Source organism: Schistocerca americana, chromosome 1 (assembly GCF_021461395.2).
Source record: "Schistocerca americana isolate TAMUIC-IGC-003095 chromosome 1, iqSchAmer2.1, whole genome shotgun sequence".
Lineage (NCBI taxonomy): Eukaryota > Metazoa > Arthropoda > Insecta > Orthoptera > Acrididae > Schistocerca > Schistocerca americana.
The window spans coordinates 647,079,687-647,105,925 of NC_060119.1; the positions used below are offsets into that span (position 1 = coordinate 647,079,687).

Sequence of the window (26,239 nt, forward strand, 5' to 3'; positions counted from 1 at the left end):
CTAGCATTTATAGACTTAGAGAAAGCTTTTGGCAATGTTGACTGGAATACTCTCTTTCAAATTCTGAAGGTGTCAGGGGTCACATGCAGGTAGCGAAAGGCTATTTACAATTTGTACCGAAACCAGATGGCAATTATAACCGTCGAGGTGCATGAAAGGGAAACAGTGGTAGGGAAGGGAGTGAGACAGGGTTGCAGTTATTCAATCTGTATATTGAGTGAGGAGTAAATGAAACAAAAGAAAAATTCGGAGTAGGTATTAAAATCCATGGAGAAGAAATAAAAACTTTGAGGTTGCCGATGACATTGTGATTATGTCATAGACAGCAAAGGATTTGCAAGAGCATCTGAACGGAATGGACAGTATCTTGAAAGGAGGATATAAGACGAACGTCAACAAAAGCAAAACGAGGATCATGGAATGTAGTCGGATTAACTCGGGTGATGCTGAGGGAATTAGATTAGGAAATGAGGCACTTAACGTAGTAAATGAGTTTTGCTATTTGGGGAGCAAAACAACTGATGATGGTCGAAGTAGAGAGGATATATAATGTAGACTGGCAATGGCAAGGAAAGCGTTTCTGAAGAAGAGAAATTTGTTAACATCGAGTACAGATTTAAGTGTCAGGAAGTCGTTTCTGAAAGTATGGAGTGTAGCCTTGTATGGAAGTGAAACTTGGACGATAAACAGTTTAGACAAGAAGAGACTAGAGGCTTTCGAAATGTGGTGCTACAGAAGGGTGATGAATATTAGATGGGTAGATCACATAACTAATGAGGAGGTATTGAAAAGAATTGGGGAGAAGAGAAATTTGTGGCACAACTTGACTAGAAGAAGGGATCACTTGGTAGGACATATTCTGAGCCATCAAGGGATCACCAATTTAGTATTGGAGGACAGCGTGGAGGGAAAAAATCGTAGAGGGAGACCAAGAGATGAATACACTAAACAGATTCAGAAGGATGTAGGTTGCAGTAGGTAACGGGAGATGAAGAAGCTTGCACAGGATAGAGTAGCATGGAGAGCTGCATCAAACCAGTCTCTGGACTGAAGACCACAACAACAACAGTTAGCGCAAATACACGGTGCAGTCACAATAATGTGACAACCGCCTATGTTCGACATAGGCAACGCGCAAAAACCACTCAAAATCGGCAGGTGGCAGCACAAACAGTGGAGAATATGTGAAGCACGTCGGAAAGGAGGGGGGGGGGGGGGGCGGGCACGGAGCACAGTGCAGTCGTCGTAAGGCTGAAACGGAACGATGTATCTGCTAGCGCTATCCAAAACCAAGGCAACTGTGGTGCACCAGGGGGCATAGAAGAGATGGGTGAATGACGGCTGCGGAGATGTGTACTGCCGAATAGACTTGCAACTGTTGAGAAACTCATCGCCCAGAACTACCAAAGGGCTATCAACAGTCTCTTCTCAACGACAGCTCAGCGATCGTTGTTGCGTACTAGCCCCCGCATCAGGCACTTAGTTCCTATACAAATACTCACTGTTGTTCACCTGCGACGGAGGCTGGAATTTACCAGTACTGCAAACGGATATTATACCCGTGGTCTAGGGGTAGCGTCTTTGCTTCATTGATTGATAATCAAAACATCTTCGGTTCCGGGTTAGAATCCCACCGCTGCTTAAATTTTGATAAATAATCAGCATTGGCGGCCGAAGACTTCCGGCATAAGAAGTCAGCCTCATTCTGCCAACGGCCTTGTCAAAGAGGGCGGAGGAGTGGATAGAGGTTCAGGGCACTCTCTTTTCCTAGGGGTGGGAAATTGCCCCTAAAGGCGGAAGATTCAGCAATGATCAAAGGCATGAGGATGCAGAAGGCAATGGAAACCACTGCATTAAAGACACGTAACGTGTATCCACAATACATGTGGCCTGTAATCGAAGAAGTGTCATGATGATCTCTCCATTGGCAAAAGATTCCGTAATAGTCCCCCATTCGGATCTCCGGGAGGGGACTGCCAAGGGGGGAGGTTACCATGAGAAAAAGATTGCATAATCAACGAAAGAATAACGTTCTACGAGTTGGGGCGTGCAATGTGAGAAGCTTGAACGTGGTTGGGAAACTAGAAAATTTGAAAAGGGAAATGCAAAGGTACAATCTAGATATAGTAGAGCTCAGTGAAGTGAAGTGGAAAGAAGACAAGGATTTCTGGTAAGATCAGTATAGGATAATATCAACAGCAACAGAAAATGGTATTACGGGAGTAGGATTCATTATGAACAGAGTGTGTTACTGTGAACAGTTCAGTGATAGGGCAGTTCAGTGATAGGGTTGCTCTTCTCAGAACCGACAGCAAACCGACACCGACAGCGATAGTTCAGGTATATATGCCGATGTCGCAAGTTGAAGACGAAGAGATAGAGAAAGTGTACGACGATATTGAAAGGGTAAAACAGTACGTAAAGGGATATGAAAATCTAATAGTCATGGGAGACTGGAGTTCAGTTGTAGGGGAAGGAGTATAAGAACAGGTTACACGAGAATATGGGCTTGGGACAAGGAATGAGAGAGGAGAAAGACTAATTGAGTTCTGTAACAAGTTTCAGCTAGTAATAGCGAATACGCTGTTCAAGAATCACAAGAGAAGGAGGTATACTTGAAAAAGGCCTGGTGATACAGGAAGATTTCAGTTAGATTACATCATGGTCAGACAGAGATTCCAAAATCAGATACTGGATTGTAAGACGTACCCAGGAGCAAACATAGACTCAGATCACAGTATAGTAGTGATGAAGAGTAGGCTGAAGTTTAAGACATTAATCAGGAAGAATCAATACACAAATAAGTGGGATACGGAAGCACTAAGCAATTACTAGATACGCTCGAATTTCTCTAAGGCTGTAGATACAGTAATAAGGAAGACCTCAGTAGGCAGTACAGTTGAAGAGTTATGGACATTTATAAAAAGGGCCATCACAGAATTTGGGAAGGAAAATATAGGTAGAAAGAAGGTAACTGTGAAGAAACCATCGCTAACAGAAGAAATACTTCAATTGATTGATGAAAGGAGGAAGTACAAAAATGTTCCGGGAGGCTCGGGAATACAGAGATACAAGTCGCTGAGGAATGAAATAAATAGGAAATGCAGGGAACCTAAGACGAAATGGCTGCGGGAAAAATGTGAAGACAACGAAAAAGAAATTATTGTTGGAAGGGCAGACCCAGCATACAGGAAAGTCAAAACAACCTTCAGTGACATAAAAGCAAAGGTGATAACATTACGAGTGCAACGGAAATTCCACTGGTAAATGCAGAGGAGAGAGCGGATAGATGGAAAGAATACGTTGAAAGCCTCTTTGAGGGGGGAAGATTTGTCTGATGTTTTAGAAGAAGAAACAGGAGTTCATTTAGAAGAGTTAGGGGATCCAGTATTAGAATCAGAATTTATAAGAGCTTTGGAGGACTTAAGATCAAATAAGGCAGAAGGGATCGATAACATCTCATCAGAATTTCTAAAATAATTTGGGGGAAGTGGCAACAAAACGACTATTCACGTTGGTGTGTATAATGTATGAGTCTGGCGACATAAAATCTGACTTTCGGAAAAGCATCATCCACACAATTCCGGAGACGGCAAGAGCTGACAAGTGCGAGAATTATCGCCCAATCAGCTTAACTGCTCTTGCATCCAAGTCCCTTACTAGAATAACATACAGAAGAATGGAAAAGAAAATTGAGGATTTGCTGGATGACGAACAGTTTGGCTTTAGTAAAGGTAAAGGTACAACACAGGCAATTCTGACGTTGCTGTTAATAATGAAGGCAAGACTAAAGAAAAATCAAGACACATTCATAGGATTTGTCGACCTAGAAAAAGCGTTCGACAATATAAAATGGTGCAAGATGTTCGAAATTCTGAAAAAGTAGAGGTAAGCTATAGGCAGAGATGGGTCATACACAGTATGTAAAACAGCTAATAGGGAATAATAAGAATGGACGACCAAGAACGAAGTGCTCGTATTAGATAGGGTGTAAGACAAGGCTGTAGCCTTTCGCCCCTACTGTTCAATCTGTACCTCGAGGAAACGATGGCGGAAATAAAAGAAAGGTTCAGGAGTGGAATTAAAATTCAAGGTGAAAGGATATCAATGATACGATTCGCTGACGACATTGCTCTCCTGAGTGAAAGTGAAGAAAAATTACATGATCTGCTGAACGGAATGGACAATCTAATGAGTATAGAGTATGGATTGAGAGTAAATCGAAGAAAGACGAAGGTAATGAGAAGTAGTAGAAATGAGAAGAGGGACATCAGGATTGATGGTCACGAAGTACAAGATGTTAAGGAATTCTGCTACCTAGGCAGTAAAATAACCATTGACGGACGGAGCAATGAGGACATCAAAAGCAGACTAGCAACGGCCGAAAGGACATTCCTGACCAAGAGGAGTCTACTAATATCAAATATCAGCCTTAATTTGAGGAAGAAATTTCTCAGAATGACGTCTGGAGTACAGCATTGTATGGTAGTGAAACATGAACCGTGGGAAAAGCGGAACAGAAGAGAATCGAATCATTTGAGATGTGGTGTTACAGAAATATGTTGAAAATTAGTTGGACCGATAAGATAAGGAATGAGGAGGTTCCGCGCAGAATGGGAGATGAAAGGAATATGTGGGAAACACTGATAAGGAGAAGGGACAGATTGATAGGTCATCTGTTAAGACATGTGGGAATGAATTGGTTGGTACTACAGCGAGCTGTAGAGGGCAAAAACTGTAGAGGAAGACAGAGATTGGAATACATCCAGCAAATAATTGAGGACGTAAGTTGCAAGTGCTGCTCTCAGATGAAGAGGTTAGCACAGGTGAGGAATTCGTGGCTGGCCGAATCAAACCAATCAGAAGACTGATGACAAAAAAAACCGCTACTGGATGTCCGCTGAGTGGTTACAGGTGCCCTTTTGAGATAAATCACGTTTTATGCTCCATCGGAGCGCCGTTGGCGCTTACGGTGTGAAACGTCCGAAAGCAAACACTTCAACAATCCTCGGAAGGGTCCAGGCCACGGTAGGGGGCGTTATGGCATTCCCGAGGTTATCGCGTTATTGTGGAAGGCACACTGGATCAACAGAAGCATGCTTCTATCCTTGGCGATCTTCTACATCTACATCTACATCTACATGACTACTCTGCAATTCACATTTAAGTGCTTGGCATAGGGTTCATCGAACCAGAATCATACTATCTCTCTACCATTCCACTCCCGAACAGCGTGCGAGAAAAACGAACACCTAAACCTTTCTGTTCGAGCTCTGATTTCTCTTATTTTTTGATGATCATTCCTACCTATGTAGGTTGGGCTCAACAAAATATTTTCGCATTCGGAAGAGAAAGTTGGTGACTGAAATTTCGTAAATAGATCTCGCCACGACGAAAAACGTCTTTGCTTTAATGACTTCCATCCCAACTCGCGTATCATATCTGACACACTCTCTCCCCTATTACGTGATAATACAAAACGAGCTGCCCTTTTTTGCACCCTTTCGATTTCCTCCGTCAGTCCCACCTGGTAAGGATCCCACACCGCGCAGCAATATTCTAACAGAGGACGAACGAGTAAGCTGTCTCTTTAGTGGACTTGTTGCATCTTCTAAGTGTCCTGCCAATGGAAGGCAACCTTTGGCTCACCTTCCCCACAATATTATCTATGTGGTCTTTCCAACTGAAGTTGTTCGTAATTTTAACATCCAGGTAATTAGTTGAATTGACAGCCTTGAGAATTGTACTATTTATCGAGTAATCGAATTCCAACGGATTCCTTTTGGAACTCATGTGGATCACCTCACACTTTTCGTTATTTGGCGTCGACTGCCACCTGCCACACCATACAGCAATCTTTTCTAAATCGCTTTGCAACTGATGTTGGTCTTCGGATGACCTTACTAGACGGTAAATTACAGCATCATCTGCGAACAACCTAAGAGAACTGCTCAGGTTGTCACCCAGGTCATTTATATAGATCAGGAACAGCAGAAGTCCCAGGACGCTTCCCTGGGGAACACCTGATAGGACTTCAGTTTTACTCGATGATTTGCCGTCTATTACTACGAACTGCGACCTTCCTGACAGGAGATCACGAATCCAGTCGCACAACTGAGACGATACCCCATAGGCCCGCAGCTTGATTAGAAGTCGCTTGTGAGGAACGGTGTCAAAAGCTTTCCGGAAATCTAGAAATACGGAATCAACTTGAGATCTCCTGTCGATAGCGGCCATTACTTCGTGCGAATAAAGAGCTACCTGCGTTGCACAAGAACGATGTTTTCTGAAACCATGCTGATTACGTATCAATAGACCGTTCCCTTCGAGGTGACTGATAATGTTTGAATACAGTATATGCTCCAAAACCCTACTCCAAACCGACGTCAATGATATAGGTCTGTAGTTCGATGGATTACTCCTAATACCCTTCTTAAACACTGGTGCGACCTGCGCAATTTTCCAATCTGTAGGTACAGATCTATCGGTGAGCGAGCGGTTGTATATGATTGCTAATAGGGAGCTATTGTATCAGCGTAATCTGAAAGGAACCTAATCGGTATACAATCTGGACCTGAAGACTTGCCCCTATAAAGCGATTTGAGTTGCTTCGCAACCCCTAAGGTATCCACTTCTAAGAAACCCATGCTAGCAGCTGTTCGTGTTTCAAATTCTGGAATATTCCATTCGTCTTCCCTGGTGAAGGAATTTCGGAAAACTGCGTTCAATAACTCCGCTCTAGCGGCACAGTCGTCGGTAACAGTACCATCGGCACTGCGCAGCAAAGGTATTGACTGCGTCTTGCCGCTTGTGTACTTTACATACGACCAGAATTTCTTCGGATTTTCTACCAAATTTCGAGACAATGTTTCGTTGTGGAACCTATTAATGGCATCTCGCATTGAAGTCCGTGCCAAATTTTGCGCGTCTGTAAATTTTAGCCAATCTTCGGCATTTCGCGTTCTTTTGAACTTCGCATGCTTTTTCCGTTGCCTCTGTTTTGTGTACCACGGGGGATCAGTACCATCTCTTACCAATTTATGAGGTATGAATCTTTCAATTGCTGTTGCTACTATATCTTTGAATTTGAGCCACATCTCGTCTGCATTTGCATAATCAGTTCGGAAGGAATGGAGATTGTCTCTTAGGAAGGCTTCTAGTGACACTTTATCCGCTTTTTTAAATAAAATTATTTTGCGTTTGTTTCTGGTGGATTTGGAAGAAACGGTATTGAGCCTAGCTACAACGACCTTGTGATCACTAATTCCTGTATCAGTCATGATGCTGTCTATTAGCTCTGGATTGTTTGTGGGTAAGAGGTCAAGTGTGTTTTCGCAACCATTTACAATTCGCGTGGGTTCGTGGACTAACTGCTCGAAATAATTTTCGGAGAAAGCATTTAGGACAATCTCGGAAGATGTTTTCTGCCTACCACCGGTTTTGAACAAGTACTTTCGCCAACATATCGAGGGAAGGTTGAAGTCCCCACCAATTATAACCGTATGAGTGGGGTATTTATTTGTTACGAGACTCAAGTTTTCTCTGAACTGTTCAGCAACTATATCATCGGAGTCTGGGGGTCGGTAGAAGGATCCAGTTATTAACTTAGTTCGGCTGTTAAGTATAACTTCCACCTATACCAATTCGCACGGAGTATCTACTTCGACTTCACTACAAGATAAACCACTACTGACAGACACAAACACTCCACCACTAATTCTGCCTAATCTATCTTTCCTGAACACCGTCTGAGACTTCGTAAAAATTTCTGCAGAACTTATTTCAGGCTTTAGCCAGCTTTCTGTGCCTATAACGATTGCCCACCTCTATGTGCAGTTTATTTTTGCTCAGCACAATAGCAGCTACCAGCAGGACAACACAGTGTGTCACACAGCTCGCAGTGTACGTGCGTGGTTCTGAGACCATCAGGATGAGTACATCGCACTCGCCTGGCCACCGCACTACCCGGATTAAAACCCAATCTGTGGGACCACCTTGGGCTCTACGCGTCATGGGTGCTCAACCCAGATACCTAGCGCAACTGGCCACGTCACTGGAGACGGCATGGCTCCACATCCCTTTCGGCACCTTCCAGTGTCTCATTGACTCTCTTACCACACGTCTCGCAGCGGTCCCCGCTGCAAAAGATAGTTATTCAGGCTTCTGACGGGTGCTCACATTAATGGGACTGGACAGAGTTACACATTTAACAGTTCTTAAGAGTGCAAGCATTAAAAATGTCGTTATAAATAATGATATCGTCATCTACATCTACATGACAGTACACTGTAGAGAATGTTAAAAAACTGTCGAATATTTTGAGAGGCGGTAGCACTCATCGAAGCAAAGAAAACTAAATATGACGCGGAAAACGCAAACTGTCTAAGGTTGGAACACATGTCGGTAGGAGGGCTGAAACACGTGTGGTTGTGGATGTGAACACAGCCATTACAGTGACGCTCCATCAGCGGGATCCACATGAAGTTTTGATGTCTTTCTGTACAACAGCGCTCTGGGTGCACATTAGTCTGCAGTCAGAAGTGCGGTTCTACACTACTGGCCATTAAAATTGCTACACCAAGAAGAAATGCAGATGATAAACGGGTATTCATTGGACAAATATACACTCCTGGAAATTGAAATAAGAACACCGTGAATTCATTGTCCCAGGAAGGGGAAACTTTATTGACACATTCCTGGGGTCAGATACATCACATGATCACACTGACAGAACCACAGGCACATAGACACAGACAACAGAGCATGCACAATGTCGGCACTAGTACAGTGTATATCCACCTTTCGCAGCAATGCAGGCTGCTATTCTCCCATGGAGACGATCGTAGAGATGCTGGATGTAGTCCTGTGGAACGGCTTGCCATGCCATTTCCACCTGGCGCCCCAGTTGGATCAGCGTTCGTGCTGGACGTGCAGACCGCGTGAGACGACGCTTCATCCAGTCCCAAACATGTTCAATGGGGGACAGATCCGGAGATCGTGCTGGCCAGGGTAGTTGACTTACACCTTCTAGAACACGTTGGGTGGCACGGGATACATGCGGAGGTGCATTGTCCTGTTGGAACAGCAAGTTCCCTTGCCGGTCTAGGAATGGTAGAACGATGGGTTCGATGACGGTTTGGATGTACCGTGCACTATTCAGTGTCCCCTCGACGATCACCAGTGGTGTACGGCCAGTGTAGGAGATCGCTCCCCACACCATGATGCCGGGTGTTGGCCCTGTGTGCCTCGGTCGTATGCAGTCCTGATTGTGGCGCTCACCTGCACGGCGCCAAACACGCATACGACCATCATTGGCACCAAGGCAGAAGCGACTCTCATCGCTGAAGACGACACGTCTCCATTCGTCCCTCCATTCATGCCTGTCGCGACACCACTGGAGGCGGGCTGCACGATGTTGGGGCGTGAGCGGAAGACGGCCTAACGGTGTGCGGGACCGTAGCCCAGCTTCATGGAGACGGTTGCGAATGGTCCTCGCCGATACCCCAGGAGCAACAGTGTCCCTAATTTGCTGGGGAGTGGCGGTGCGGTCCCCTACGGCACTGCGTAGGATCCTACGGTCTTGGCGTGCATCCGTGCGTCGCTGCGGTCCGGTCCCAGGTCGACGGGCACGTGCACCTTCCGCCGACCACTGGCGACAACATCGATGTACTGTGGAGACCTCACGCCCCACGTGTTGAGCAATTCGGCGGTACGTCCACCCGGCCTCCGGCATGCCCACTATACGCCCTCGCTCAAAGTCCGTCAACTGCACATACGGTTCACGTCCACGCTGTCGCGGCATGCTACCAGTGTTAAAGACTGCGATGGAGCTCCGTATGCCACGGCAAACTGGCTGACACTGACGGCGGCGGTGCACAAATGCTGCGCAGCTAGCGCCATTCGACGGCCAACACCGCGGTTCCTGGTGTGTCCGCTGTGCCGTGCGTGTGATCATTGCTTGTACAGCCCTCTCGCAGCGTCCGGAGCAAGTATGGTGGGTCTGACACACCGGTGTCAATGTGTTCTTTTTTCCATTTCCAGGAGTGTATTAAACTAGACTTGACATGTGATTACATTTTCACGCAGTTTGGATGCATAGATCCTGAGAAATCAGTATCCTGAACAACCATCTCTGGCCGTAATAACGGCCTTGATACGCCTGGCATTGAGTCAAACAGAGCTTGGATGGCGTGTACAGGTACAGCTGCACATGCAGCTTCAACACGATACCACAACTCATCAAGATTAGTCACTGGCGTATTGTGACGAGCCAGTTGCTCGGCCACCATTGACCAGACGTTTTCAATTGGTGAGCGATCTGCAGAATGTGCTGGCCAGGGCAGCAGTCGAACATTTTCTGTATGCAGAAAGGCCTGTACAGGACCTGCAGCATGGGGTCGTGCATTATCCTGCTGAAATGTAGGGTTTCGCAGGGATCGAATGAAGGGTAGAGCCATGGGTCGTAACACATCCGAAATGTAGCGTCCACTGTTCAAAGTATCGTCAATGCGAACAAGAGGTAACCGAGACGTGTAACCAATGGCACCCCATACCATCACGCCGGGTGATACGTCAGTATGGCGATGACGAATGAACGCTTCCAATGTGCGTTCACCGCGATGTCGCCAAACACGGATGTGACCATCATGATGCTGTAAACAGAACCTGGATTCATCCGAGAAAATGACGTTTTGCCATTCGTGCACCCAGGTTCGTCGTTGAGTACATCATCCCAAACGCTCCTGTCTATGATGCAGCGTCAAGGGTAACCGCAGCCATGGTCTCCGAGCTGATAGTCCATGCTGCTGCTAACGTCGTCGAACTGTTCGTGCAGATGGTTGTTGTCTTGCAAACGTGTCCATCTGTTGACTCAGGGATCGAGACCTGGCTGCACGATCCGTTACAGACATGCGGATAAGATGCCTGTCATCTCGACTGCTAGTGATACGAGGCCGTTGGGATCCAGCACGGCGTTCCGTATTACCCTCCTGAACCCACCGATTCCATATTCTGCTAACAGTCATTGGATCTCGACCAACGCGAGCAGCAATGTCGCGATACGATAAACCGCAATCGCGATAGGCTACAATCCGACCTTTATCAAAGTCGGAAACGTGATGATACGCATTTCTCCTCCTTATACGAGGCATCACAACAACGCTTCACCAGACAACGCCGGTCAACTGCTGTTTGTGTATGAGAAATCGGTTGGAAACTTTCCTCATGTCAGCGCGTTGTAGGTGTCGCCACCGGCGCCAACCTTGTGTGAATGCTCTGAAAATCACAGCATCTTCTTCCTGTCGGTTAAATTTGGCGTCTGTAGCACTTCATCTTCGTGGTGTAGCAATTTTAATGGCCAGTAGTGTAGTTGCTTTTCTGTTTGAGTGTGTTGTTGAGCAGCAATTTTCACATTTTTGGGAACGTATAACAGTAAAGTAAAGTAAATTCGTATGGCATGATTATCTGGTGTCCCTCAAGGTGGACATTCAGCCACCTGTTTGCCAGTTCTTTCAATGGACGACACTTCGATCACTTGCGCTCTGTTAAACTACTCCAGTAATCCTAATGGCTTAACGTGGATTCCGAATCATGTGTCGTTCCTGGAGTTTCTTCACATCATTGGAAATGAATGGAAATGAGCATTTGGCCTCATTGGCGGCTAGGCCCGTTGCGGGGCAGGTCCGGCCGCCTCGGTTCAGGTCTTATTACATTCGATGCCACATCGGGCGACCTGCGGGCGGATGGGGATGAAATGATGATGAACACAACACAACATCCAGTCCCTAAGCGGAGAAAATCCCCGCCCCAGCCGAGAATCGAACCGGGCCCGTAGGACAGCAATCCGTCACTCTGACCACTCAGCTATCGGGGCTTCACGTCACTGAGAGATAGAATCTAGTGTAAGGGCAGACTGGAAAATTCAAGTGTCTGATCGCGATTCGATCTCGTGACCTTACGGTCTCAAGTTTGCAATTTAGCGCTAGACCACCAAGCCTGATGTTGTATAATGGCGTCTTTACTGTCATTATCCTGCTTGTACGTACGAATGGCTTAGTACATTGTCTTTTTCTCTTTCCCACCACCTTTGGCTGTGGAAGTTTACTATTCCACAATTGATGTCCTATAGGATTTTCTGCTAAGGTTTAGCACGTAGAAATAGCTTGCAAGCCCATGCCCTGTACGTTACAAAATATCCATGCTGCGGAATACCAACTAATGAGCAGTTCATTATACTTTTTCAGCGTCTTGGGAGCACATATTCTCCAGAAACCCCGAAGACAGTGGAAGACTGTGCGCAAGTCTGAGAGAAGAGCAGAGTGTGCTATATCTAGTCGACAAACATCCCGGAACCAGTGTGCGACGATAAGCAGCAATGCAGTGTCTTGGCTGGGCGGTACATTGTGAACAATTGCTGTACTGTATCCACACCATCTTCAGCTTGTCCAAACCCTAAGGCCACAAGAGCTTCGTGGCCCATTGCAGTTCTGTCAGCGGCCTTTAAAAAAGATATTTACAGACGAGGTGTTCAGAAGAGGTGGTATTGCGGATTTTCATAATTAGCAAGTGTGAGCTGATGCAAAGTTCCATACAGTGGTAGAAAGAGTGCGGGCATCACCATCATTTATCAACGTATGGGATGGCGTTCTTGGCTTCAGATTAATAGAGCCATACTGTCTACCGCAAAGACAAAGTGTGGCTCGTTATCAGGACTTTAACACATTGCCTACTTAATTGTAGGGTGCGCAATGACACTAAAAACTACACATCGTGCAACAGCAGATTTTCGCAGCAATGAGTATCTGACGCTGTTAGTTCAGAACTACCAGACTGGTCTCCTTGTTCCCTAGAACTCAATTCCTTAAACTTTTGGTTATGAGAACATTTAAAGGAATTAATTTAGGCGACTCCAGTCAACGATGTGCAGACGCTACAGATCGCCGTTTCGGTGTGTCTCACCAAGTGCAGTAATCATGTGAACTTCAAAGAGACCATGATCCCTTACGTCGAAGGGCAGGGGGATTCATTACCATGGGCGTCCCGTTGGCACCTCCATGAACAGTTGTTATGAATGGAAGTCACGGTGAACGTCTACTACGAACGAGCATTAATATCTCATAAAGTATACATTTCTGAACCAATGTTTACTGCACTTGATTTCCTTGTTTCGATGAATACTACCACCTGTCAAAGTATACAACATTTTTGTTAACATCCTAGGTACACTCCGCAAGTCTCTCCTACTCCAACTTGTATATGGCACAAAGGAAACACAACGCTGTGTCTAATCTCTCTGATTCTCAAGGTCTTTAGGCGATACATACATTGGAGACAATACAATAGTCGGCCAGACTTGAGGAAAGTACGAGTATGGTTCAGATGGCTCTGAGCACTATGGGACTTAACTTCTGAGGTCATCAGTCCCCTAGAACATAGAACTACTTAAACCTAACTAACCTAAGGACATCACACACATCCATGCCCGAGGCAGGATTAAAGTACGAGTATATGTTCTCCAAGTTTACCCAACAGGATTTTACAAGAACAACGTCCTCATTCTTCCAAACATTCTCATTGTAGTGACCTGCATAATATTAAACTTTCATATGGCTGGACGTTTTACTGTCCTAGCAGCGCACATTTGAATTCGCTCGATGTCGACTGTCACAAACGGACTCTAAAAGACCAGTGACATAGGACAGGTCGGCAAGGAGGAATTTAAGATAATCATCGTTGATTAGTAAGACCTGACATCATCCGGTGACTGAGACAAGCGATCTGTTTTGTAAAAAGTTATACATTTTTAAGACATCCAGATCGCAGTATCACATTACTTTACAACTGAACACTAGCTTTGGTTGCAAGACAACCACCTTCAGGTCGCTCATACTAGAGCTTCTGCGTCTATGAACACTGTAAGCTACAACGCCAACATCGGAAAGTGTATCTCGGCAAAAGCTCACTAATGAGCCAAGCTGTCAAAACCGTGTTGGTTATACCAGCTAGGCTATAGAGTACATTCTGAACCATGTATATTAAAAAGTGTACCTGAGTACAACGTTACACAACATCATAAACATGTCAATGATAAAGCTATGACAGTTAAAAATTGGTCAAAGCATTTTTTCACCGTTTGAAAATGTCAGAACACTACCCCTTGTGTAATTAACAGTCTACTGAAAGCTTGCTTCATTAGTGAACTAGTGCCTAGATACACTCGCAGACGTTGACGTTGTAGTCTGCAGTGTACGTAAACACAAAACCTCTAGCATGTGTGATCTCAGGACGGTCGTCTAGCAACCAAATCTAATAATCAGTAGTGTGTTATTGCGATCAATATAAGTTGAAATCTTCATATGACTGAACTTCAGACCAACAAAAGTTGTCTTATATTGTAAATTGACTTCCTAATTCGAGAACAATTGCGTACTTCGTTGGGAGGCAGTGGCGAGGACGCATCTTAACTTTATTTTTGTTATATGAGAATCTAAATTATATAATATATAATAAAGTTGTGTTGCATGTTTTATTGATGCCTATGTTAGCAAATGAAGCGATACTGTACAAAGTTGTAAGCCAGCCATTGTTACTACCAGCTGGTTTGTTTCCTTTTTTCATCACCTCACTTCAAAGCTATTATTATTATTATTAGGCAACAGAATGTTCACTGGATGTTCGTTCTAGTGTTTACGTGGGCTAAGATTGGTTCAAATGGCTCTGAGCACTATGCGACTTTACTTCTGAGGTCATCAGTCGCCTAGAACTTAGAACTAATTAAACCTAACTAATCTAAGGACATCACACACATCCATGCCCGATGGAGGATTCGAACCTGCGACCGTAGCGGTCGCTCGGCTCCAGACTGTAGCGCCTAGAACCGCACGGCCACTCCAGCCGGCCATGGGCTAAGAGTTTCAGTTGCTTTTCATAGTGTATCGACAAATACTCTAAAGTAATTTTCATTCCGCATTCGCTCTTTCAGATGGTACAGTAGGCACACACCACGTGAGATGATGATATATACGAAACATTTGTTTAGCACTTCTTTTACGTGCAATCCGGAAAAATATTCACTTTTCGCAGCACAAATACTCATACACTTCACTACTTGACTGCTTGCATTTATACCGAGCGACTTCAAACCATGGATACAGATGTAGTACTTCACTCCAACCACTGAGAAAACCATGCTGGCAATGTAATTTTCACGGCAGTTGGAGGAAGTACTACATCTGTCTCCATGATCTGAAGGGGCCGGTGACGGCAGTAACCGGTAATTTTTTACTGAAATAGTGAGTGACTGTGCCGGAAAATTGACTATTTTCATAACGAGCATCTGAACAGTCACCGACGTCTCCGGTACGATCGACATTCTTTCCAAGTCGAGGAGTCTGTGACGCCCGCCTATCCTGTGGAGATGGCCGGGAAACTTACTGTGATGGAAGTGCGTCGTTATGATGAACGGGGGACCCACCAGAAATACAGGCACCGCAACGAACTTGTGACGTCACACTAGTCGGCTTGTCCTCACTTCGCGAACGCTCGGCTCCTTGTATGACCCACGGGAAATCAATGTATGATTGGAAAGGTACCCCCTAAAGGACATAACTATATCGTGCAATGTCGAAAGCTTGCATGCTTTTAAACGCGCAGTCAAGAATTATTGAACTTGTCTGAAATAGTTACTTGCTCCCCACCGGAAATGGCTGCTGGTACTCGTTAAGACCTACAGTGTCACGTGCTGTGACTTACGCGCCACGTCCTCTGTTTGCCGTGGGCCTCTGATGAACGTTAAGGTGCCACCTCACGCGTATCCAGTCCGAAAAGTTCGGGGAGAAGCGGCCGGGGGCGAAGTAGGGGAGGGGTACACTGCACAGTTTTAACGAGAATGTGGTCGTTGTTCAATACGGTCAGATGTGGAAAACAAGCTGACCGTTTTTGTCACCTTCACTTTGCAGCGAAATCACAAGTTTCCTCGAAAGATAACGCCCCTCTATTCGCCCACTTAAATATCTGACGTTAATTGTTCTCCTGTCCCGCTTCCGAGTGCTTTGAGATAACCGGCTCTTTGGGTATCGTCGGGATTTCGTATGTTTCGCGCAATGAGAGAGATGTATCCTCTTAGTTGTTGATGCAGTTTCAACTCAGCTAATTCAGATTGTCGGCTCCGTCGCTTTCTAAGAGTGATAAATTTCCTCTGCAGAAATTAAGATGAATTACCTAATTTAAAAGTTACTTCTGGGACAAATGACTTAATCACTTTCTGTTCATGAATCAGACTAACAAGTCGGGAGCTTCTGATTCCTAACATGGACGTGTGGACATGCGAAAATTCTCGCATAACAAGAGTACAAGGATATCAGTATCGTTTGGCAGTAAACATTTAGTGTTTCTAGTGGACAGTCAGTTGCTCGGGCCGCACGTTCCACATAGCCTGACTGGCAGAGTGTATCGACGGTTTTTGGAACACGAATTGGTTGCTCTGCTTCATGAAGTCCCACTCGCTTCACGAACCAACTTACGGTTTATGCATGGCGTTGCCCCTGCACATTTCAGTCGGGAGGCAAGAGAGTATCTCAGTGTTGTGTATCCCGATAAGTGGGTAGGCCGTACAGGACAAGTTGCTTGGCCCGCCAGATCTCCAGACTTTAACCCCGATGGACTTCTACCTTTGCGCCCGTCTCATGGAGCTCGCGTGTGGTTTTGCGACTGAGAATGCAGCACAAATACAGAAGGGAACTGAAAATGACAACTGAAAATGCCTGTGCAACCGTGCAGAATGAGATGAACGGAGCCTGCAACGTTTAGATTGCGGTAACTCGTCGAGTATGTCACTATCTTCATCTACATGAGCATCATTTTGAACATGTTATGGGGTAAATGACAGTACATAGTTGGCTTGAATTTCGGAGCCCTTCGTGTTGTTTCTTTCTGAGAAGAATTAATTTTGTGTTGTTTCTGTTGCACTTGTGCTCACTGCTCTACTGCATAAATATGAATTAAAGTAATTAGACAAAAAACTTTATTGAACATTTTATTCTTATTTTGATTCAAACATTACACCCACGAACTGTGTGCATTTACTTTTCTGTTATGCTCCTGAACCCTACTCTACTGCATATCTCGGAAATAAAGCAATTTCAGATAACACATTTTTTAACATTTTAGTCTTTTTTGATGTATTCACTACACCCACGAAGTGTGTACAGTTATTTTTCAATAACCCTGTATGATACATGGATGGTAATAGAATATACTAAATCATGAGCCCCAGTACTTGCGAGAAATGGAATCTGCCATGAAATGCATCAAAGGCAGAAAGTCCACTACTGGACTGGAACGTCTCATATTTCGTTTCGTTTAATTCAATTTATCTCTGAATAATGCTCCTGTCCGTTAATAAATACTTAATGCTGGTTATGGGTAATACCAGTGATTGCAAGGATTAAGCAGATAACTTCTATCTTAATATCTCCTCTAATCTGGTGGTAGTTTGCGTGTTGGGACGTATCTTACCACGGTCATGAGGAGCCGAGAGGAGAGCACAGGTGTAGGGCAGTGACTGTGGAGCTCCCTCGGGAGCACCGCCCAGCTGTCAGTAGAGAGAGCGCGGGGGGACGCAGCCTGTCCGGTCGCCGAAAGAAGCCGTGAGGCACGCATCGTTGTTGTCAAGCCGGACACCTGCCCATCGGCGCATGCGCGTTTCTCCGCTAGCCACGCCCTGCGCGGTTTTGGGCCAGATTTCTAATTAAAGATATGGTATAAAGAGTAGTAACGAAAACCTAGCCCTGTGCGGCATATTACCGTTTCACAAGCCGAACCATTTGATCAAAGCATAGTTCTCCAAATGCTCGCTTCTTAGAAGGCTCTGGACTGGGAGCCCAGTCGTGGGACTCGACACACCTGTGTTTCGTTAAGAAATTCTTTCTCTTTGCAAGGGTGGTGTGCCGACATTTTGACGCCGCTCCACGAAGGGTGAACAGCTTCACGTATAGAAAATGCGGAAAGAGATTTCGTTGGGTACTCTGAAAAATGTAACAGAGAGTGGGAGGCAGGAAGCCACTTCTCAGCATATCGACTGCGGGAGATCAGCGTATTGGCTGGAGTATTGAAGACTTAACTGAAGTGGAGGAGGTTTGCACTAATTTGTTTACAAACAGTGTATCGGGAAGGCACGTAAGGAAGGTACACTAAAATATTGTTGAAAAAAATTCATTATTATTAACGAATCAAGTACTTTTTTGTACCTGAAACTTTAGAATTTATCAAATTTTGTAGAAAATTCTTTCTCCCTAGGCGATAGTAATAATTTTTCAATGTCTCTCGGAAAAATTTAACACCTAAGCTACAAAAAGAAAGTAGTTACAAAAAAACTGAGCAGAAAGTAAAGCAGTCTTCTTTTTTGAAAGAACAGAGTTACATTAGTTCTGAACTTTTTTCAAATGTAGCTACTGTGATTTATGCCGTTAGCATAATAAATCCTTATTTGGCAGGTCCAGTAGCACATTTTTCCTTTCATTAACTATTCTTGTCCAACCAAACACCTGTTCTTTCACTAATGATCTTAAACTGTAATCTTCCTTCCTTTCTTTCCTGTCGACGTTCAGCTGGGTGAAAGCAATCCAACAGCATCCTCATATGAGAAGTCTATTGATGCAAACATGCTACATGTTTCGTCCAGTTCATATTTTTACATCCCCCTTTATTTTCGCATTTTACTATTCCTCAGATAATTCCAGTATTAAGTGGATTACGAAACTCGTCGGTTCTGCAGAAAATACAAGAATCAATACTCTTGGATATCAACATAGTCAACCGTACTTGAATTAAGTAGTTTTGTAGTCCAAAGTACACCAACTAATGCGGATGCGGGAATGTACCTCACGAGATTCATTCGTAGATGCGTCAGACTGAATAAATACCGACGGTACACAAAGAGTCGTTTATCTCAAAAGCGCTCAAAAACAGAACAGCATATCCTTTACTATCAGATACATAACTTGAGCCACGTAAATAAACAAAGAGGGCTTATCTTTCGCTAAAACTTGTAATTTCGTTGCCACAGTGAAGAAAAAAATATTAACTTAATTTCTGCATTTGTACCTCTTGCACCTACATGACTATCAAGAGCTCAGATAGTAAACCAGTCCTAAGCGATGAAGGGAAAGCCGAAAGATGGAAGGAGTATATAGAGGGCCTATACAAGGGCGATGTATTTGAGGGCAATATTATGGAAATGGAAGAGGACGTAGATGAAGATGAGATGGGAGAGCCGGCCGAAGTGGCCGTGCGGTTAAAGGCGCTGCAGTCTGGAACCGCAAGACCGCTACGGTCGCAGGTTCGAATCCTGCCTCGGGCATGGATGTTTGTGATGTCCTTAGGTTAGTTAGGTTTAACTAGTTCTAAGTTCTAGGGGACTAATGACCTCGGCAGTTGAGTCCCATAGTGCTCAGAGCCATTTGAACCATTTGAGATGGGAGATATGATACTGCGTGAAGAATTTGACAGAGCAATGAAAGACCTAAGTCGAAACAAGGCCGCGGGAGTAGACAACATTCCGTTAGAACTACTGATAGCCTTGGAAGAACCAGCCATGACAAAACTCCTTCATTTGGTGGGCGAGATGTATGAGACAGGCGAAATACCCTCAGACTTCAAGAAGAATATAATAATTCCAATTCCAAATAAAACAAGTGCAGACAGGTGTGAAAATTACCGATCTATAATTTCATAGCCGGCCACTGTGACCGAGCGGTTCTAGGCGCTTCAGTCCGGAACCGGGCTGCTGCTACGATCGCAGGTTCGAATCCTGCCTGGGGCATGGATGTGTGTGATGTCCTTAGGTTAGTTACTGTAGGTTTAAGTAGTTCTAAGTCTAGGGGACTGATGACCTCAGATGTTAAGCCAATAGTGCTTAGAGCCATTTGAACCATTTGAATAATTTCATAAGTCATGATTGCAAAATATTAATACGAATTCTTTACAGACGAATGGTAAAACTGGTAGAAGCCAAACTCGTGGAAGATCAATTAGGATTCCGTAGAAATGTAGAAATACGCGAGGAATACTGATCCTACGACATATCTTAGAAAATAGGTTAAGGAAAGGCAAACCTACGTTTCTAGCATTTTTAGACGTAGAGATAGTTTTTGACGATGGTAACTGGAACACTCTCTTTCAAATTCTGTAAGTGGCATGGGTAAAATACAGGAAGCGAAAGGTTATTTACAGTTTTTACAGAAACCAGAGGGCAGTTACAAGAGTCGAGGGGCACGAAAGGGAAGCAATGGTTGAGAAGGGAGTGAGACAGGGTTGTAGCCTATCCCCGATTTTATTCAATATGTACATTGAAAAAGCAGTAAAGGAAACAAAAGAAAAATTTAGGGTAGGAATTAAAATCCAAAGAGAATAACTAAAAACCGTAAGGTTTGCCGATGACATTGTAATTCTGTCAGAGACAGCAAAGAACTTCAAAGAACAGTTGAACGGAATGGACACTGTCTTGAAAGGAAGATATAAGATGAACATCAACAAAAGCAAAACGAGGATACTCGAAGTTAACCGAATTAAATCAGGTGATGCTGAGGGTATAAGATTGGAAAATGAGACACTTAACGTAGTAGATGAGTTTTGCTGTTTGGGCAGAAAAATAACTGATTATTGTCGAGTTAGAGAGGATATAAAATGTAGACTGGCGATGGCAAGGAAAGCGTTTCTCAAGAAGAGAAATTTGTTAAAATCGAGTATAGATTTAAGTGTCAGGAAGAAAGTATTTGTATGGAGTGTAGCCATGTCTGGATGTGAAACATGGACGATAAACAGTTTAGACAAGAAGAGAATATAAGCTTTCGAAATGTGGTGCTACAGAAGAATGCTGAAGATTAGATGGCTACATCATGATACTGAATAGATTTGGAGAGAAGAGGAATTTGTTGAACAACTTGACTAGAAGAAGGGGTCGGTTCGTAGGACATGTTCTGAGGCATCAATGGATCACCAATTTAGTGGTGAAGGGAAGTGAAGAGGGTACAAACTGTAGAGGGAGACCAAGAGATGAATGCGCTAAGCAGATTCAGAAGGATGTAGGTTGCAGTAGTTACTGGGAGATGAAGAGGCTTGAACAGAGCTGCTTCAAACCAGTCTTTGGACTAAATATCACAACAATAACAACAACAAGATGTGTCTCTTAAAGAAAGGCAATAACTTTGTTAAAATCTATGTTTTCACATAGCCACTCTTTCCTGAACGTACTTGAACAGAATTCACTAATGAACTTTCTGTTCTTGAGCTTTTGTACTTTCTGGCGAATCTCATACGCCTCATCTGATAGTTGGGGCCATCGGGATCATTCGCTACACTATTCACCAACGGACGGATTCCTTGAATAACTTTCTTAGGATCTGACTCCCTTCCTCTCTTTCACTCCATCTCTTTCGCTTTGGCTAATCAAACTTAGGAAGAGGCTATCGACGAAAGACACTCAAGACTTGATCGGGTTAGAGTTTCATCTCCTTCGCGTATGAAGTACACATCCCTATTATCCTCGCATTGAATCTCTATCTGGCAACTGCTTCATTACTTGATTTGTGTTATAATATCTCCTGAAATATCGCCAGATGAATATTACATGTTTAATGGTTGTGATTCGTTCCTCTGACTGCCTAAGTGCCAACGACGGAATCAAACAATATCGGACCTTTCCACCTATTTGAAAGTTTTACATTAAATTTAGTCGGTATACGGATGTTTGAATACAGTTGTGGCTACAGAATAAGTATTTCCCAGCCACATGAGATCTTAAGTGAACAGAAGATCTTGGTAATAACGACACTGTTTTAGTCTGTTGGCCATGAAAGATCTGACATTCCGCTGATGCTATTTGTGTTCAAAAACACTGCACTGAAAAAATGAAAACTGATGAGCGAGTGTATCTGTTAAAGTTTTGAGACTGGCTGCCTGTCTGTTTGTTCTAAAGTTATATGAAGGCCATGATGTAACTAACAGTGTCTGAGAACAGCATTCGATGTTATTACCTATTTAGTAGTCGCCTATAATGCACTCCACTGGTTAATCTATTCTCTGAAACCAGCCAAAATGAAGAGGAAAATTCTTGTCAAGACTCTCTATGCCTTAATAATTTAGATAGTGCGTATATCTGCAGTAATGCAACGCTTGTGTAATAGCATCTACCAGATTTTTGCGCAAACAATGCTGCGAACTCTTATTTATTTAAATAAGCTGCTCTTTGCTCACTTTTATTGATAATGTGCGAATTTTTAGGGTTTGTTATTACGATCACGACGAAATGATATGTACGAGAAATATTCTTCTGCGCTTCTAACTACGTGAATTGCCAGGTTTCGCAACAGGATGAGTAATGTCAACAGCCTAAGCGTTCCCTCATCAAGGTTAAGATTTACAAGAGAGGAGAACTTTCTCTGACGCAAATGTTGGTAGTATTCTCTGTATGTACAGTGTAAAGAAGCATGACAGTCCGTATTATGAGACTGCAAGATTTCCCGCTGAAGCCCCGACACTTGGCCTCTACGCGAAAGAGATCTTCGCTTTTCTGACGGCAAATCAAGAACATCTACTTATTCACCAGCCTCTTTCACCGCATAGCTCTCGTCTTAACAGCCCACTGTTGCAAACTGTGTTCATAAATGAATGTTGTACGGTGTAGACAGATTTTGTACAAACTCTTAACTCACGTTCGTAGTTCTGCGAAAGAGCTGTAGCACAGCAACATACAGGTTTTGCTTCACTGTCGTCTCCTAAAATCATCTGTTTACAAATCAAGAGTCACGATACCAGTAAATTTTAGACCAATGAAGTAAATATGCAAAGGCTCTCTAGGAAATGAACTTGCGTTATTTCGAGTCAGCGAGCTACAGATGCGGCAAGGTTGGTAATTAGTGTTTACTGAGAGCTCCCCTCATCTTTATGTATGGTCTCTGTGATTTTCCTAATACTCTACGAAGGTCTGTCAAAGTGTGCTACCGGCAGTGCAGAGCTAAACAACGACGTACAAGAAGTGGAAATGTTGTAGAGTGGAAAGGCTGAAATTAGCAATAAATCGTGAAATATGTGGCACATGTATTTAAAATAATCTGACATGCTCACAACCTTCAGCAGCTTCTAATCCAGAAGACATACATCACAGCTGAGAGAAAGAAATGTGGTAATGCAACAGAATGTTGTCTGCTGCTGGTAAACTGGAACTGAAGGATCATAAAGCCTAGTTTGGTGACATATCGTTACAACTATATTGAATTCCTGTTATAGAATTATCGATAAGTCTGTCACAAAATCTTGTGTTCTTCGTTTCTACACATCATGTCCCCGTATCAAAATATCCGGTTGGGTCTGGATGGGATATAGTACCCTCGCATCTTATAAATAGCAGTCGTTAGCGTATCAGATGTCGTACGTGTGCTCTGGTGTCCAAGATCGGGAAATAGTTTCGAGTGAGAAATTAGATTAGATACTAGTTTTGTTCCGTAGATACGCAGTGAGGAGGAACTCAGGGATATAGAAAATGTCATAAAAGAAGACACATAATACATGTGCGCGAGTAGACTCTTCCGGCGTATAATACTGATGAAAAGCTCTCGGACCTCCAGCCGGACGCCAGCGTTAAGATGCCGCTATATTTCGACGAGCGTCATACTCAACATCTTCTGGAAAAATTCGGACGTAAAAATTATGAGTATAACAGTGGTCGAAACGTTGCTGCATCTTAACGCTGCCGGCCGGCTAGAAACCGCAGAACTTTAGTCTATATGTTTACAAAAAAAGATGCTAATATCTCTTTCCCAGATCATAAGTGAAATGGTTCTCACTGACGTTGACTAAATCAAAAAATCTTAAACAAATTTTCATTTAAGAGGTAACAATACACTCGTCAAAAACCGTGTAAATAAACAGTATATTAACGTGCATATATTGATTCTTAGGCAAGCATCAAACAGAAAAATCAGTTTACAACACTTATTTTCATTGATCACATTATTGTACTGAAGATGTGCTAAAGTCATATCTTATGTAACACTTACTTGATATTATTAATGCTATATACATCAATCGGTTTAGTAAGAAACTCGTCAATGGAGTAAAAGAAGTTGGCTACCATTAATTTCTTTAGGCTCCTCTAAAAGTGAACATTATTAGTAGCTGAACTTCTTACGACTGCTGGCAAGTTATTGAAAACGCGTGTTTCTGAATAATGGGTACATTTCCGGACAAAAGTAAGTGACTTACATCTTTGTGAAGATTATTCTTATTTAGGGTATTGCTTCAGTGTGTGTGTTTTTGGTTTAGAAAAAAATATGTGTATATTAATCATGACAAAGTTCATAAAGGAGTAAAGTTATTGGAAAGTAGTAGAGATCCTTAAACAACCTTATGCAGGACGTTATCGAGTTGACGAACAAAGAATTCGTATTACACTCTTTTGGACTCGGAAATGTTAGTTAGCCTTCATGCGTTATCTCAGAAATTGATCCCGTACGACATTACAGAATGAAAGTAGGCGAAGTATTTTAACTTTTTTGTTTTCATATTATTTAATAGGAAGTGAACAGAAATTTTTGTTACTTTGTGAAAATTATGTGGCCCAAAGTTGCCCTGCTACTAGGGTGAAGAAGCGATCGTAGAATGTAGTCTAGTTTTCTGGTAATGTGTGCTGTTATGATTAAGCATTACCGACAAAATGGGATGCTACGGTGTGTGGGTAGAAGGTTTGCAGTGCAGCGTAAGTACACACCTGCTCCGGCGGAAGTGGTCGAGGTGGTTGCGGATGAGGTCCGCGGGCGAGTCATGGAAGTAGTGGTGATAGTAGTGTCCCGAGCCCGGCATGGCGGCAAATGTGGCGGCTGAGGAGACGCGCCGAGCACTGAACACTTTTAGACACGGCGCCGCCGCCGCTGCCGGCGCCGCCGCCGCCGACGGCGACGCTACGCTGGCAGAGCGGCGCTGAGAGCTGGTCGTCGCCGCAGGGACGCCTGCGGGGGGTCGCCACAGCGGCTGTGAGCACTCCAACCAGAACACGTTTTGTTAGGACTTTTCAATGAAATTGTGTTTTTGTTAAGTTGGTACGAATTGTACCCCCTCCTTTTTCTTGTACCTTTGTCTCACATCAATGGGGGTCGGCATGGGTATCAACGCATCTCGCAAAGTTAATTAAAGAGGTAGTGGTTACCCTTCCTGTCGGCACCACATTACTCCCTGGGATGGAATCTGTGCACCCCAATAGTCTGCGTTTAGTCTGTTTCATGTGAAAGTGTCTCAAAGTTTTCTTAATGTTTGGGAAGCGTGTTATTCAGGCGGGACTTGGGTATCAGCCCGGTATTCACCTAGTCGGACGTGGAAAAGCGCCTAAAAACCGCATGCAGGTTGGCCGGCACACCAGTTATCATCGTTCATCCGCCTGGCAAATTCGATTCCGCTCCGGCACAACTCCCCGGAAGAGGCGCTTTCTACATCTACATGATTACTCTGCAATTCACATTTAAGTGCTTGGCAGAGGGTTCATCGAACCACAATCATACTATCTATCTACCATTCCACAAAATATTTTCGCATTCGGAAGAGAAAGTTGGTGACTGAAATTTCGTAAATAGATCTCGCCACGACGAAAAACGTCTTTGCTTTAATGACTTCCATCCCAACTCGCGTATCATATCTGACAATCTGACAATCTGACAATCTGCCAATGAAACGCAACCTTTGGCTCGCCTTCCCCACAATATTATCTATGTGGTCTTTCCAACTGAAGTTGTTCGTAATTTTAACACCCAGGTACTTAGTTGAATTGACAGCCTTGAGAATTGTACTATTTATCGAGTAATCGAATTCCAACGGATTCCTTTTGGAACTCATGTGGATCACCTCACACTTTTCGTTATTTGGCGTCGACTGCCACCTGCCACACCATACAGCAATCTTTTCTAAATCGCTTTGCAACTGATACTGGTCTTCGGATGACCTTACTAGACGGTAAATTACAGCATCATCTGCGAACAACCCAAGAGAACTGCTCAGATTGTCACCCAGGTCATTTATAAAGATCAGGAACAGCAGAGGTCCCAGGACGCTTCCCTGGGGAACACCTGATATCACTTCAGTTTTACTCGATGATTTGCCGTCTATTACTAGGAACTGCGACCTTCCTGACAGGAAATCACGAATCCAGTCACACAACTGAGACGATACCCCATAGGCCCGTTAGCTTGATTAGAAG

General features: G+C 43.9%; 1 protein-coding gene across 2 annotated transcripts in view; it reads right to left on the reverse strand.

Moving 5' to 3' along the window:
- LOC124607819 (calpain-A) overlaps positions 1–24,879 on the reverse strand; it is a 602,483-nt gene extending 577,604 nt beyond the window's left edge. For both annotated transcript variants that reach the window (XM_047139938.1, XM_047139936.1), the window contains exon 1: positions 24,764–24,879. In XM_047139938.1, coding sequence (XP_046995894.1) covers positions 24,764–24,855 — 92 coding nt within the window. In that variant the 5' untranslated portion in view covers positions 24,856–24,879. The remainder of the gene's footprint in view (positions 1–24,763) is intronic.
- Between the last annotated feature and the right edge of the window lie 1,360 nt (positions 24,880–26,239).